The sequence below is a fragment of the Stegostoma tigrinum genome, chromosome 1 (assembly GCF_030684315.1).
Source record: "Stegostoma tigrinum isolate sSteTig4 chromosome 1, sSteTig4.hap1, whole genome shotgun sequence".
Taxonomy (NCBI): domain Eukaryota; kingdom Metazoa; phylum Chordata; class Chondrichthyes; order Orectolobiformes; family Stegostomatidae; genus Stegostoma; species Stegostoma tigrinum.
The window spans coordinates 95,595,068-95,610,128 of NC_081354.1; the positions used below are offsets into that span (position 1 = coordinate 95,595,068).

Consider the following 15,061-nt stretch of genomic DNA (forward strand, 5'->3'; position numbering starts at 1 on the left):
CACTGTTCCCCAAATGCTGTACCTTGGAATATGACTGATACTTATAAGTTAGTTTTATACATCAACACATGCTTATTACTCTTTGATGTCCATTGGCTTTCACACCACACAAACTGCCTCAGTGGTCTACTTACAATAGATTATTCCTGAAACAGTATTTAATTTGACTCCTGAAGGTAAATCCCTGCTGTTCCAGAGTTCTATTCCCTCTGAAGGATGCCTTTGCTTTGACAATTAAGATTTACTCGTGTCCATAAAACAGCATTTTGACTTTTCAGAAACAAAAAACCCCTTTAAAACATTTTAAACAAGCATGGAATGCAATGCAGGTCAAAACCAACTTCTAATGCAATGAGCATAAAAGTGTAAGACAGTCATTAAGTTTTTATCCTGATTAAACTCATTAATTGCATAGGTTTCTTGCTCAGTTTATACCAGGGATGCTGTATTGAATGACTTCTTACAACATAACCACTATCCCATTTCTTATATCACTTTCTTTCTACTGATCTCTGTAAAAAGCTGACGATGAGTTTCAAAAAGTTCACTTATAAACAGCACCTTACAATGCTCACCTGATTTTTCTGTAGAAATTGCTTCGGTGTGTCGAATATGCTTTATGTGTGGGACAGAACAACTTGCTATATGAAAACTTTGTGTCACAGTAAAGTATGGAAAAAGGACAAAGAACTCTGTTCATTTACAATCAACAAAAAAATCTCATCAGTAACATTAGGCCTAGAAATTCACAAATGGTTGAAGTTACACTGCTACTTCCTATTGATGCAAAGTGATCTCGCGTGCACATGGTATACAAAGGTAACATTATATCGCAGGAATTTGTTCTTGGCCTGAATCTCACGCTGAGTAGAAACATCAATGCAAACATCACACAGCACAAGATTTTCATTCTTACTGTGACAAAGTATGGATCCGCGGTCACTGTGAAATGGGTAATGTATAATGTTAAGATGGTGCACGAGCTTTCCTTGATATTTTCTACCTTTTCTATTTTTATAAAATGCACATTTGTACAACAGGTGAGAAATATGTTTTCTCTTCATTTACTGCACATATTGGCACATTAAATTGTTTCTCAATGCTGCTTTGTATTGCAAGACCTTCGTGAATTTTGCATTAGCTGAAGATTAATGATGTTTTAAATGTCAATGAAATGGTGCCCAGCTTAAATTGTATAGCATCAAAATAGTGCTTAATAAGTATTGTAAATATTTATATTAGTTGATCTCATGTAGCATTACTCATGCAACATGTCCTATTTTCATAAGCATGGAACATATTACTCAAGAATGAGATATTATTGTGGGCAAAATATTAGTTTCGGCTGCAGTGCGAATGTGTCTTTCTTTAAAGGGCAGATGTAAATGCTGAATATTTTAAGATCAATTGCATTACGATCAAAAAGATTAATCACAGGCCAGGCTAGAATTTTCTTTGAATTGGATGTGATTGTAGAGGTCAGCCAGGAGGTGCACTTACTCTGACTCCCTGACCCAATAAGATATTTTGATCTAGAAATCCAAACACAATGCCTGCTTCTTAAGAGCCAAGTAGTCTTCTAAGTCTCCATGGTGAACAAGAATCATTGCTCATTACAAGTTATAGTTTAGTACTCCCTCTTGAAACAGTGCTAGTCCCTTTTGTTATGCAAATAAGGGACTTTATGCACAAATTAAAATTAGTTTGCACCAGTGCTGGCAGCATTCTGTAAAACAGGCCTTCATCACATCTACCAGACAGTCCTTAATGAGATAGTTTGTCAATCCGTAACCAGTAAGGCATGTTATAAAATAAACTTACCAGAATATGGAAATGTAAAGAACTTCAGTGCTCCTTGACCAGGTCACCTCAATACATCTTAAATCAATTTGCTAACATTTGAAACATCATTAATCTGCATCTGATGCAACAGTCAAGATTGGCCTTGTGTTACAAAACAGCATTGAGAAACCTGTTAATGCACCAATATACAGAAAAATGCAATTTTTTTTCTCACCTAATGTACAAATGTGCTATCTAAACAAATAAAACATTGGAAATATCCAGAAAATACAGAGGACCATTTGAACATTATACATGACCAATGGTCAGCAATTCATACTATGTTACAGTGGGAATGAAACTCCAGTCACAAGAGGTGTCATGCATTGATATTCGTACTGGGTGTGGATTCAGGTCAGGACTAATTCCTGAGATACAATGCTACATTTCCATACCATGCACATGCAAGATAACTTTGTATTAAATCAAAACAGTAATATAACTGCAGCTGTTTGTGAACACTGACAAGTGGAATCGACTATGGCGAACAACTTACATGTGCTTGTTCCATTTTTCTGCCATCAATCTTTTTTTGACCTGGTGTTAAACCCATGTTGCTGAGTTTTGAATTCAATATCGCTGATGAAACATGCAACTTTGCATCTAGTCGCCAAAGGTCGCCTTCATGCTGAAGGAAGAAAGCACATTTTTCCATCACTAAAAGCCAATTCCACTAAGAATTTTTATATCTTCGTATATATGTAATGACAAAGTCAGGAGCTAAAAACCAATGCCTGTTTATTTCAGATCAAAATCAGAGCATGTGCATGACAAATTTAATTTCCTTACAACAAATTGTGGAGAACAAGTTTTTGCAGATGTAAAATGAACGTGACATTTTTCATTATTATATGAACATACAAATTAGGAGCAGAACGCAACCATCCAGACTCTCGAGCCATTCTAATAAAATTCTGTAAGCTTCACTACTCAAAAAGATCATGGCTAATCCAATTACTTCAGATTCCTACTTACCCCTGATAAATTTCCACCACATTGTTTAATCAGGAATCTATTTAACTCTGCCTCTCCCACCTTTTGAGGAACAGAGATCCAAAGACTCTGAGGGAAATAAATGCTCTTCATTTCTGTCCTAAATGACCAACACTTTTTCTGAAAAAAAGTGATATCTAATTCTGGAATCTTCCACAAGAAACCATCCTTTCCACATTCACCCCTCAGATTCTGAAATATTCCAATCAAGTTGCCTTTTACCCTTCTGAACCCCAATAGATAGAAGCCTAGCCTGATCAACCTTTCTTCATAAGATAACCCACCCCATATTAGTTCAGTAAACCTTCTCCAAACTGCTTCTAACATGCTTAGAAGAACATTCCCTGTTTTCTAGCTATTCCTACTTAGTTTCTTGCATTCTCCACAATAGAGGCTTATGCAAAATGTCTGGTATCTCACTTATTTTTTCAAAAAAATTAGTTACTAAAGCATTACACAATACATTTTCAGCATTTAAGACTTTCATTTTTCATTGTGGTGATGTGAAAAATATATACATAGCAGTTTTTAGTCACTGCATAAAATTACATTTAAAGGTGGAGCTATCCAGTCATTCTTTTGAAATGATGTGCAAAAATTTCATGTGCATGTCAATTCCCTGTGCAATTCATTTTTCACCTGACTCACAGTACTGAATGTCCTAGTCAAAACAATCAGTGCGTATTCTCTGTGATAATTTCTGTTAATTTTTGACATCGCTACCTTTGAATATGGTTCGCTACATCATCATTGTCCAACCATTTGGCCTATGTCAGTGAAAGTGACCTGTCACAAAACAATATCTTCTCATCCAGATTCCATTCAGTTCCAGAGTTTCTCCAAAGATTGATCAATTTCCCCATATCAATGTGTTTCCCTTTGGTAACAATATCAGTAGAGACTGTTCGGTTTCTTATAAATAGCAATACCACACAACTCATCTTCACTGGCATTTCCCTACATTGCGTGACCATTCTATGCTCCAAAGATAACTACCTACCTGATAACGAAGTCTGGGCAAACCAGAACTCCCTACATTAAATATTGGAAGGACTAAATTCAATGCTGCCTACCAACAATTCTGAATTCTTGCTATTAATTCTATTTTCCCTGCCCTGGCCTCAAGCTAAGGCTGAATCATGTAGAACACAAGCTTCAGAACTGGTCTGTCCTAGATCTGAGCATCAAATTGCAAATCTAATCCTTGAAATAGACACATTAGTTCCATCTCCACAGCATTCCTTATCCCAGTGTTACTGCTGGTAAAATCCTCTTCGACTTCTTCCAATGCTCTCTTTACTTGGGCCTTTTAAGTATTTACTTTCTTCCAAAGTGTTAAAAACCTTCTCAAAATCTACCACTTTCCAAGCTTTTGGCCATATCTCCCAACCTTTCTTCAAAGACTTAGCATCCTATCTTTTACCATGCTGTTATATCTCTCTATAACTCTTTACACATGATCTTCACAACCTTAAACTGTTGTCCCTTGCTTCATTTCAGACTGTTTTAGAGACACATTAAAATAATTATGCCTCCAGTATTATATTCAATTTGTGGGAACAAGTTTGCAATTGATCTATTAACTTGCAAATAAGGCCAGTACCATTTTTTAAAAAAAAATCTCCTTCAAACCTTATCTATAATCTCAGAAATAGTCTAGCTGCAGTAAAACCCTTTGTCATTTTTGACAGATATTCTCATGACTTAGTGCCTATTTCTATAGAAACTACAGGATATACAATCAACTTAAGGTCACAGTTTAGAAAATGATGGAAGATTTAAAACCAAAAATACCAGAAAGTTTCATATTTTTCTTGGAAATTCTTTTTCTAAGGCTGATTGCTCCATGAGTTCATAACTGAAAAGATTTTATGCTTTTGTTTATTGAAACAAAGCTCTAAAAGATGAAGAGAACATATGCATCTTCACCAAATTATTAAATTCCAGGGCTCATTCTGGGGAATAATATTTTGTTGAAAGCCTCCATTATCATTCAAGCAAAAGTAATGATTATTAAAAATTTACACTGTCTTCATGATAAATAATATAACTCTGAAGCAAAAACAGGTGCCATGCTTTCCTGGCTTGCTATTAATAATTTCAACACATCATGTCTAAGATTGACAATATTTACAAATTTTGCTTGAACAGGTTTTTCTAAAACTTAACTTACATAATGAACTATTGAAGCTATGATGCTGAATTTTGTTCCTACACTAGTAATAAATAATATTAATAAAGCTTTATTTTCATATCAGTGCATGTGCAAATTGTACAATAAGTTGATAATGCTAAAGTGAAAATAATAGATTGGTAAATAATTCATAAATGTTAGCAGGATTAAATAGGGCTTCCTACCTGTGCATTGAGCAAACTAGCTAACCATTCCACATATACGTCTTCCTTATCGCAGCACAAATACCTGTCAATACATATTTTACAAATCAGAATAATGTCTTCAATTACAATGTTTATCTAGAAATTATCATAAAAGAGAAATCAGTACAAAAAGAATCCTTGTCCTACTTCACCTGCTATTTTAACGTTGGTAACTACTTACCCTAAATTGCTTCAGAGATAATGGGAACTGCAGATGCTGGAGATTCCAAGATAATAAAATGTGGGGCTGGATGAACACAGCAGGCCAAGCAGCATCTCAGGAGCACAAAAGCTGACGTTTCGGGCCTAGACCCTTCATCAGAGCTCTGATGAAGGGTCTAGGCCCGAAACGTCAGCTTTTGTGCTCCTGAGATGCTGCTTGGCCTGCTGTGTTCATCCAGCCCCACATTTTATTACCCTAAATTGCTGCCTGCAATGGTATCCAGAAGTTGAGACACTATCACTGTGCCTCTCATCACCATTTTCCTGAACTTTGCTTTGTGATAAGGCAGTTTAGAAGGCATGACAAAGTCATTCAGCTCATTTTACCATTTAAGCTGAATCTTAATTTTAATACCCTTGCTTAACAAAAAGCCAGCAACGCTAGTTTTGGAATTTTCAAAAGGCCTAGTCTCAGCAGGTTTTTGAAGACAGCATTGCAGAATTCCATGAATCTTGTGTTAAATAATTCCTTCTGACATCACCGCTGAAGGACCTAGTCCTTCTTTTGATTATTTTTGACCAATCTGTTCAGATTCCGAGGAATGGGATTAGTTAGGTGGTTGTTTTAGACTGATGTGATGATCCTTTTTCAGTGCTGTGCATCTCTCTGACTATATGATGTACCTCTGAGGGAGATGGAGGTTGAATCCAGATCATCAGGTTCAGAGGTAGGGACGCTACCACAGCACCGTAAGATTCCCATCTGTAATTCTAAGGTTATGTCCTCTTGATCTGGACTCCTCCCTCGAGGAAATATTTGTTCAACATCGATCGTAACAAATTCATTAATGATCTTTACTAGTTCAATTGCATTGTCACTTAAAGCCCAACACTTGAGTAAACAGAAGCCTAGACTCTGCAATTAACCTTCATAAAATTAATAATTTCAGCCTCGTATTAAAAAGGTGAATTACAGTCTCTTCTGTGACAATATATCCTTTTTGAGGTGTGATGCACTAAACCAAATAAAACAGCCCAAATATCGACTAATCAGATCTTTTAACTATCACCATTCTTTTCCAGATCTCTTAAGATAAGGGCTAAAATTGTTAGGCTTTTTACATTTCTTTATAAAAAAAAAATGCCCATTATGTTTTTCTAGAAGTGATTCCTGTACATGTGCCTCTAACTATAGCTCTTGACACCCTGGTTCCTATCTTTTCACCTGTTGGAAAATACTGATTTAATCTTCTTTAGGTCCATTATAATTATCTTTACATTCCCCCATGGGAAACTTGATTTGCCACAGTTTACCTCCCTTGTTTCTATGTAATAGTGCCCATTTGCAACTTTCTGCTGTCATCTACATTACTTAGTGGCATCAGCAATCTTGGAGATACGTTCTACGAATAAAATGAAAATTTCTGGCCCCAGTACCGCAGGGCCCCACTAGTTGTTTCCTGTCAATTGGAATACAGGCATGTTATCACTACAGCTCTGAAAAAATTCATGAAACATGTCAAAATGTTGTCACCAATTCCATGTGCAAATTCCATTTGCCCTCTTAGTCTATTGTATGAAGCCTTAGTAATTTCAATTGGGTTAACGGGACATTACTCACTCTTCTGAATGACAGTTTCAGTAACCTTCCTAAAACTGATGTTAGATTAATATGCATAAAATTTCTTGGCATTCTCTTCTTCCTAAATAATCAAGTGATATGTCCAAGTTTTAAATCCAAGGAAAGAATTCCAGAATCTAGAGAATTTTGAATCATCATGATTAAAACTTTTAAAAATTTTCTCACTGATTTATTTTAATATCCTGGGATAGAGATGATAAAATCCTAGAGATTTCTGTTGTCAGTCCCATTACTTTTACCATTATCTTTTGTTTGCACAAAATCTAACTAACTTGTCCTTTGATTTTTTTTTGATTTTCCTCAGATCACTGGTACTTCTTTGTCTTCAATTCGTCACACTATAAGACAATTATCTAGCATGTCTGCCATTTTTTGCCTTTTAATAATCTTCAATATTTTTGCTCAAACATTATGTATACCCAAAATGTTTGGGCTGACTGGGCTTCAATGCCTAAATAGTTGGAAGCCAATCAATTTCTCAATAACTTGATGCAAAACATCTCATCCATCCTCTCCCTTTATGGTTAATAACAGCTGTAACGTTGCAATCTCCTGTTTCTGATTTTTTGACATCAAAATATTCTCAAACACTTTCTACATAATCCTCAAAATTTTTACACAGTAGAAATATTGCCTAGTAAAAAGCATTATTTCCTAACTGTCAAATTTATTTTATTGCAATCTGATGGAGTTCTCTCAAAATACATGATTTCAGTTCTTATCAAAACACCTTCCATTTTCATAATATAGTTCATGTCATTAAAAAATCCTTTGGATGTAATGACTTGCTTGGTCTGATGAACTAATCAGTGAATTTCTTTGCACTGCCTTACAAATCTCTTGCTTCGATCTTTATTCTAACTGTTCACTGTTTGCAAATTGAATATGCTAAAAGGATCTCATACAATTCACTTGGGTACCTTGTGTTCTTTGCCATACCGTTATTTTACTTTCTACTCAACAGTTTGATTGCTGCAAACACTTCAAATGACTTAAAAGGTAACACATTAGAACTGATTTGGACAAGATGTAATTTCAAAACTTACCACTGCTGTTTTTCTGAATAAAGTGTAAAGCCCAAGCTGTGCAACAAGAAAAAATGGACATATTAATTGTGGTTCCTGCTCATTCTTTAGAAGGCAATAAACAGGGAAAGTACTTCCATCAAGAAACGGAATTGGTGGAGACAAAGGATTACTAAACAAGAAGAATTGAAGATTCCAAGACTGTCATTATCAGTAAGTAACGCACAGACTAAAAAAAAGGAAGTGCAATCATTTCAAAAGGAATGAAAAACTTAAAATTGCAAATCAGCGAAGTGCATAAAATTAATTAAAGACCATACCGATCACAACTGCCCGTGATACGTTGTATTTACCAGGCTAATAATGAGTTCAGGGGTCAGAGACCCACTTAAGTTAGGCCAATTGCACATTCTCTTTTTACTAAATAACCTTAGTTAATTGTCACATCTATCCTAATGATGGATGAAATATTATTGTCTAATTTTCAGCAAAATATATTGTGCGTTTGGTAAGCACGATGGACTTTCACTTTAAAAGTTCAAACATGTGACGTTAGGTCAACATCATCAGGCACGATGGGCGGCCATTAGCTCAGTCTGAGCTTGCTGTCTGTTGAGTCAATATCTGCTGTAATAAAGCTCCTGGTGCTGTTGACTACCTCAGTCTTCAATCCTTCTTGAAATGTAACATATAAAACCGCTTTTAGATTATTTCGGTCGAAAGCATATTTTCACTGGAGGAGGTTTGCTGATGAAATAACAGATCAGCAACCCTTGCAATAATGAGTCAGCCCACAATTAACCAGCAATAAGTATTAATTCGACTTCTTATGATGGATGCACTGAGATCCAGTTAATTTTCTTCACTTAGAAATATTAAGTAAAAAATACAGTAAGCGGAATATTGCAGAACAGGTAGGCTTTGTCTTTTTCAACATACTTATATAAAAGCAAAATCTTACATTAATATAGTGCCTTAATGTTGTAGATTACTCCATTTCACATTTTTTAAGTTGGCAAAATAAGAAGTGGGACAAAAATATTTTGAGAGTGCGATCAAAGGTTTGAGGTTTTAAGCTAACTACGAAAGGAAGGGAGAGAGGAGAAAAGGTTGTGTTCAGGGAGGAAATTGCAGATTAATGTTTAGAAAGATAAAGGGACAGCTATTTATGGCGCAATAAAGGGAAGGTGGAACTGCACTAATAAGGCCCAAAACAATTAAGCTAAAAGAGTTTATAAAGATAATGAGGCACGTTTCAACACGAGGATAAGTTCCAAAATTGGGAGAGCTGCCTCACACACTCGTCAAGCAATAGCTCAACATAATCATTCCCACGCACACTCTACAGACAATGTCTTAGAAAGTACCATAACCATCCTTGGACACGTTCTGTCTCTCCAGCACAGTATACCTATTCCTCGGAACCTCAATGTGGATTGTGGACCTCATGATCTCTCATAGCTTTAGATCAGTCATGGGCAAGGAAACCTTCTGCTCTCCCTAGCTGTTGGCTAATAAATTAATACTCTTCCATGTTGAACACCATTTGAAAGAAGCATGGAGGATCAAAAAGGGCACAAAATGTACGTGGTTGAGGGACTTCAGTGTCCATCATCAATAATGGCTCAGTAGCATTACCACTGACTAAGCTGACCAATTCCTACAAGCCATTGCTGCTAGTTTGCTGCAGGTGGTGAGGGAACCAGCAAGAAGAAAATAAAAATTACCTCATCCTTACCAAGGTGCCTGCCGCAGTTTCGTCTGTACATGACATTATTCTTAAACGTGACCACCACAAAATTTTGTGGAGATGAAGTTAGCATTCAGGGTGCACCATATTATGTTGTGTGGCACCATCATTGTGCTAAATGGAATGTACTATGAACAGATCTGGCAGTTTAAGAACAGGCATCAAATGAGATACTGTGGACTGTCAACAACAGCAAAGTCACACACCAGCAGAATCGGCACCGTCATGCTTAACCCTGGTTCAGTGAAAAGAACAGGACGTCATGCCAGGAGCAGCATCAGGCATATACAAAAATTAAGTGTCAACCTGATGAAGTTACAAAATAGCACAACTTGCTCTCCAAACTGAGTAAGCAGCAAGTGATAGACAGAGCTAAGCAATTCCACTACCAACAGATAAGATATAAGCTCTGCAGTCCTGCCATATCCCGTCGTGAATGATTGTGATACATCTCATTGGAGGAGGATGGTCTACAAATATTCCCATCCTCAAAGATTAAGGAGATGGGCACTACATTGCAAACATTTGCAACAAACTTCGGCCACAAGTGTCGACTGAATGATCCATCTTGGCCCCCTCCAAAAGCTCCTCGGCATCATTGATGTCAGTCTTCAGTCAATTCGAATCACTCCACGTGACATCAAGGGACAATTGGAGGCAATGGAAATTGCAAAAGCAATGAGTCATGACAATATTCCGGCAACACTACTGAAGACCTGTTCTCCAGAACGTGCTGCGCCCTTAGCCAGTACAGCTACAACACTATCATCTACCAAGAATGTAGAAACTTGCCCAGGGTGAAAACTGGCTGCAATATTTGCTCGTAAGAAGTCAACAGCTTAATAGTTGCCCTTCTCAATGGCAGTTAGGGAAGGGCAATTAAGTGGTGGTTCAGGCAGAGATCCCACTTCCTAAGAAGCTTCTTTTTTTTTGAAAGCGTTGGTTTCAAATCTCTAAACTACAAACAACTAAGTATCCTCTTCAACAGATTCTAGATAGATAAGAGAGGTTAACGGTTGGTTAGACAGAGCCCAGACATATTTGTTTCTAGTCAGAATTTAATTTCAGCTCATAGATAACAAACTACCAAGCACTTGTTTCCCATCCAGTTTTCACCTATTATTCCTCAATTAACAGATAACTGTCATCTGTTCCCTAACTCCATTTGGTATCGGGCACCTCTGTCAGACCGGACCAGATATTAGCATAATTCACCCTCAGTACAACAAAGCACAAAAGAAAAAGCTTGTTTGTATCTGTTATGTCCTCTTAATGTTCTAAACTATTAAGCTGTTGACTTCTTACGAGCAAATATTGCAACTAGTTTTCACCCTGGGCAAATTTCTACATTCTTGGTAGATGATAGTGTTGTAGCTGTACTGGCTAAGGGTGCAGCACGTTCTGGAGCACAGGTCTTCAGTAGTGTTGCCGGAATATTGTCATGACTCATTGCCTTTGCAATTTCCATTGCCTCCAATTGTCCCTTGATGAGCTACCTTCTTGAATCTTGTTGTCCTTGGGTTGTAAGAACACACTCAATGCTGTTAGGATGGGAGCTCCAGGGTCTTGACCTGAAATAGTGAGAGAAGAGTGATATGGTTCCAGGTCAGGGTCATCTACAACTTGGGAGAATTGTGGAATCTGTTGATTTCTCATGCATCTGCCCTTAGTGCAATTCAAAGAAAACTTCTGTGGAATTGTTGAATCAAAATTGAAGTATTAGGGTTGATTACGTATCCCTCTTTACTGAGTGTGAATCTTGTGGCCTGTGGAAGAACGAAGCAGTCATGTGTACCAGCATTACTCCTTTGACTCTTTTGCTGCCACACAAAATCAGAATACGAAGCAACATTATATTCAGAATTGGAAACTGATAGTTTGGACGTAGATGAAGGTTTGAACAAATTGATCACTTTCATGACTAAAAGATAGCAAAACGTTTATTTACTGTTTATATGGTATGGTGAAATTTGGACAATTCAGGGGGGAAATCGATCCGTAGAACTGTACATAATAAAGTTTAGTAGATTGTATTGCAAGACTGCAGGAATTCGATTTGGAAATTCCCAAATCTGTCGGGGGGGGGAGGGGGGGGCATGAGAGTTATTGGACTAAATTGACTTTAGACGGAACTCATGGTTTGAGATAGATTTGCAGATACACATACCTTGCTAGAATACATCTCAAAAGCACTGAAAAAAAGCATTTGTGGTGAGCACTCCTTTCCAGCAGCATTTCTGATGCAAATGGGGCAATCGTTATACAACAAAGAATGGAGGACCCTATGTTAACAGACTGGCAATTCCATTTGGAAATCCAGTCACAGGCAACAATATGAAAAAAAAATTAACTGAGAGAAATGAATTCCAGAAAAGCTTTGAGAAGCAAAGGGAATATGAAACTTCCAGTAAATAATGAATTCCAGAATGTCTACGGTGTAGTCAATACATGTTTTAGGTATGATTCAAAATCGAAGTATACTACTACTGACTCAAAGGCATTACAGAGTATTTGAAACTAAAATGAAATGGAAGATTGTGGAGAGAGGGACCAAAGACAGTGCACTGTATTAGTTACAAGATGTTTCAGATCAGTGATTGATGTGTTGCTGACAGAATCAGAATTGTGCAGTTTTAGACAATGGATCCATATTTACTGTGTCGACTAGACTTGTTGAAGTGCTACCACTCTCAGCAATAAGGATCGGAACAAGGTTAAGGAATTTATTCCAAACATAGTCCAACTAAAGTCCTACACAACTGTAACATGACCTGCCAACTCTGGCACTCAATACGCCATCCAATGAATGATCTTGGAATTCTCCAGCATCTGCAGTTCCCATTATCTTAGAAAATAGGTGACAGGTTTCATTAGATGATCAAAATCAGCGCAGGCTTGGAGGACCGAAGGGCCTGTTCCTGTGCTGTAATTTTCTTTGTTCTTTGAATTTAAGAATTCATCAATATCAGATTCAGGGATGATAACAAGTAGTTATGTGTTCACCACTATCCCATATCTACGCAACTGTCATTGTGCAAAGTGAGTATTAATTTACAACTGGGGAAGTTTGGTACAAATTAAGTTGCAAATTAAATATTTTGCATTCTGGAAACATAAGTGTTAAAGTGATGTCCTTAAAAGCAAGTGCACTTTTTTTACTCTCATCAACCTAAATGGCAACAGTGATAAATAGGTGGTTCAAGGATGATGCGAGGAAGACAAACGTCTAGCTCTATCGGGCTCAAAGCTGAATTGGTAATTGCAGCATACGTTCAAATATAACAAACAGGATATTGACTAAGAAAGAGGCAGCACCAAGGCATGCAGAGCAAAGTCGAGAAACTAATTACTTTAAGAAGAGTTAATCTAATACCAAGACAAAAGAACTTAATTTCTTTTTAATAAGAGAAAACTAATTGGGCTTCGAATTTAAAAAGGTAAGAAAAATATGGGATCACTGAGAATAAACAGGCAGATTCCAACGTTATTAGTAAAGAACAGCATTTGGTCTTTATAGCTGTAGCTGAAAGTACGACAAGCAACACAATCAACTGATCTTCACAATTGGACAGGACAGGCCAAGCTGAGTTAACTTACCCATATATATTGATTGTCATTACTTTATTGAGAAATTACATTTATCAGTTTTGCACTGGTATGATCTTCAGTGTCAAGTTCTGCTATCCTCAGCAATCAATCACCAAACATATGTTCTGTTCATGATGAGTCAATGAATTACTGAAATGATTTATAAACTTTCAGGTTTAAAAGGTTGACTTTGTACTAGTTGCAATTATCCTCCAGCAAGTGATATCATTTGATGCAGAACCTCTGATTGAATCCAGCCTCGCTTGTATTGTATGTTTTGTGTTGGTAACATAACTTCTTAATGCTGCAAGATGTGGAATGTAACTGCACTTTAAAACAGCTGAATTTTTGTTGGAGCCATTTAACTTGTAAAGTTATGACAGTTAAATGCCCTCTTACAGTTCTATTTATACTTCAAACACTGCAGAGTTTTATTATACAGCCAACTGTTCCCCAGCTCATTAACGTTAAGAGAACACAAGTGACAATTCTGTTTTCAGCACAATGATTTGGAAGTGAGTTACCAAAGTTCTCAAGAGAAACAAAGAAACAAAGAAATCTGCAGCACAGGAACAGGCCCTTCAGCCCTCCAAGCCTGCGCCAGTCAAGATCCTCTGTCTAACCCGTCATCTATTTTCTAACGGTCTGTGTCCATTTGCTCCCCGCCCATCCATGTACCTGTCCAAATATATCTTTAAAGACGCTAACGTGTCTGCGTCTACCACCTCCGCTGGCAACGTGTTCCAGGCACCCACCACCCTCTGTGTAAAGAACTTTCCACGCATATCTCCCTTAAACTTTCCTCCTCTCACTTTGAACTCATGACCCCTAGTAATTAAGCCCCCCCACTCTGGGAAAAAGCTTTTTGCTATCCACCCTGTCTATACCCCTCGTGATTTTGTAGACCTCAATCAGGTCCCCCCTCAATCTCCGTCTTTCTACTGAAAATAATCCTAATCTACTCAAATTCTCTTCAAAGCTAGCACCCTCCATACCAGGCAACATCCTGGTGAACCTCCTCTGCACCCTCTCCAAAGCATCCACATCCTTTTGGTAATGTGGCGACCAGAACTGAACACAGTACTCCAAATGTGGCCAAACCAAAGTCCTATACAACTGCAATATGACCTGCCATCTCTTGTACTCAATACCCCGCCCAATGAAGGAAAGCAAGCCATATGCCTTCTTGACCACCCTATTGACCTGCGTTGTCACCTTCAGGGAACAATGGACCCGAACACCCAGATCTCTCTGTTCATCAATTTTCCCTAGGACTTTTCCATTTACTGTATAGTTCGCCCTTGAATTTGATCTTCCAAAATGTATCACCTCGCATTTGCCCGGATTGAACTCCATCTGCCATTTATCTGCCCAACTCTCCAGTCTATCTGTATTCTGCTGTAATTTCTGACAGTCCCCTTCACTATCAGCTACTCCACGAATCTTAGTGTCATCAGCAAACTTTCTGATCAGACCACCTACACCTTCCTCCAGATCATTTACATATATCACAAACAACAGTGGTCCCAGCACAGATCCCTGTGGAACACCACTGGTTACAGGTCTCCAATTTGAGAAACTCCCTTCTACTACACCCTCTGTCTCCTGTTGCCCAGCCAGTTTTTTTATCCATCTAGCTCGCACACCCTGGATCCCATTCGATGTTCTCTGTATTTTACA

At 37.6% G+C, this 15,061-nt stretch overlaps 1 protein-coding gene across 5 annotated transcripts in view; it reads right to left on the reverse strand.

Annotated features, from left to right (window-relative positions):
• The window catches only part of arap2 (ArfGAP with RhoGAP domain, ankyrin repeat and PH domain 2), a 326,408-nt gene that overhangs the window by 11,859 nt on the left and 299,488 nt on the right, over nucleotides 1-15,061 (reverse strand). For all 5 annotated transcript variants that reach the window (XM_059647100.1, XM_059647094.1, XM_059647098.1 and 2 more), the window contains 3 exons: nucleotides 8,065-8,100; nucleotides 5,194-5,257; nucleotides 2,339-2,470 (listed from right to left, as the gene is read on the reverse strand). In XM_059647100.1, coding sequence (XP_059503083.1) covers nucleotides 2,339-2,470; nucleotides 5,194-5,257; nucleotides 8,065-8,100 — 232 coding nt within the window. The remainder of the gene's footprint in view (nucleotides 1-2,338; nucleotides 2,471-5,193; nucleotides 5,258-8,064; nucleotides 8,101-15,061) is intronic.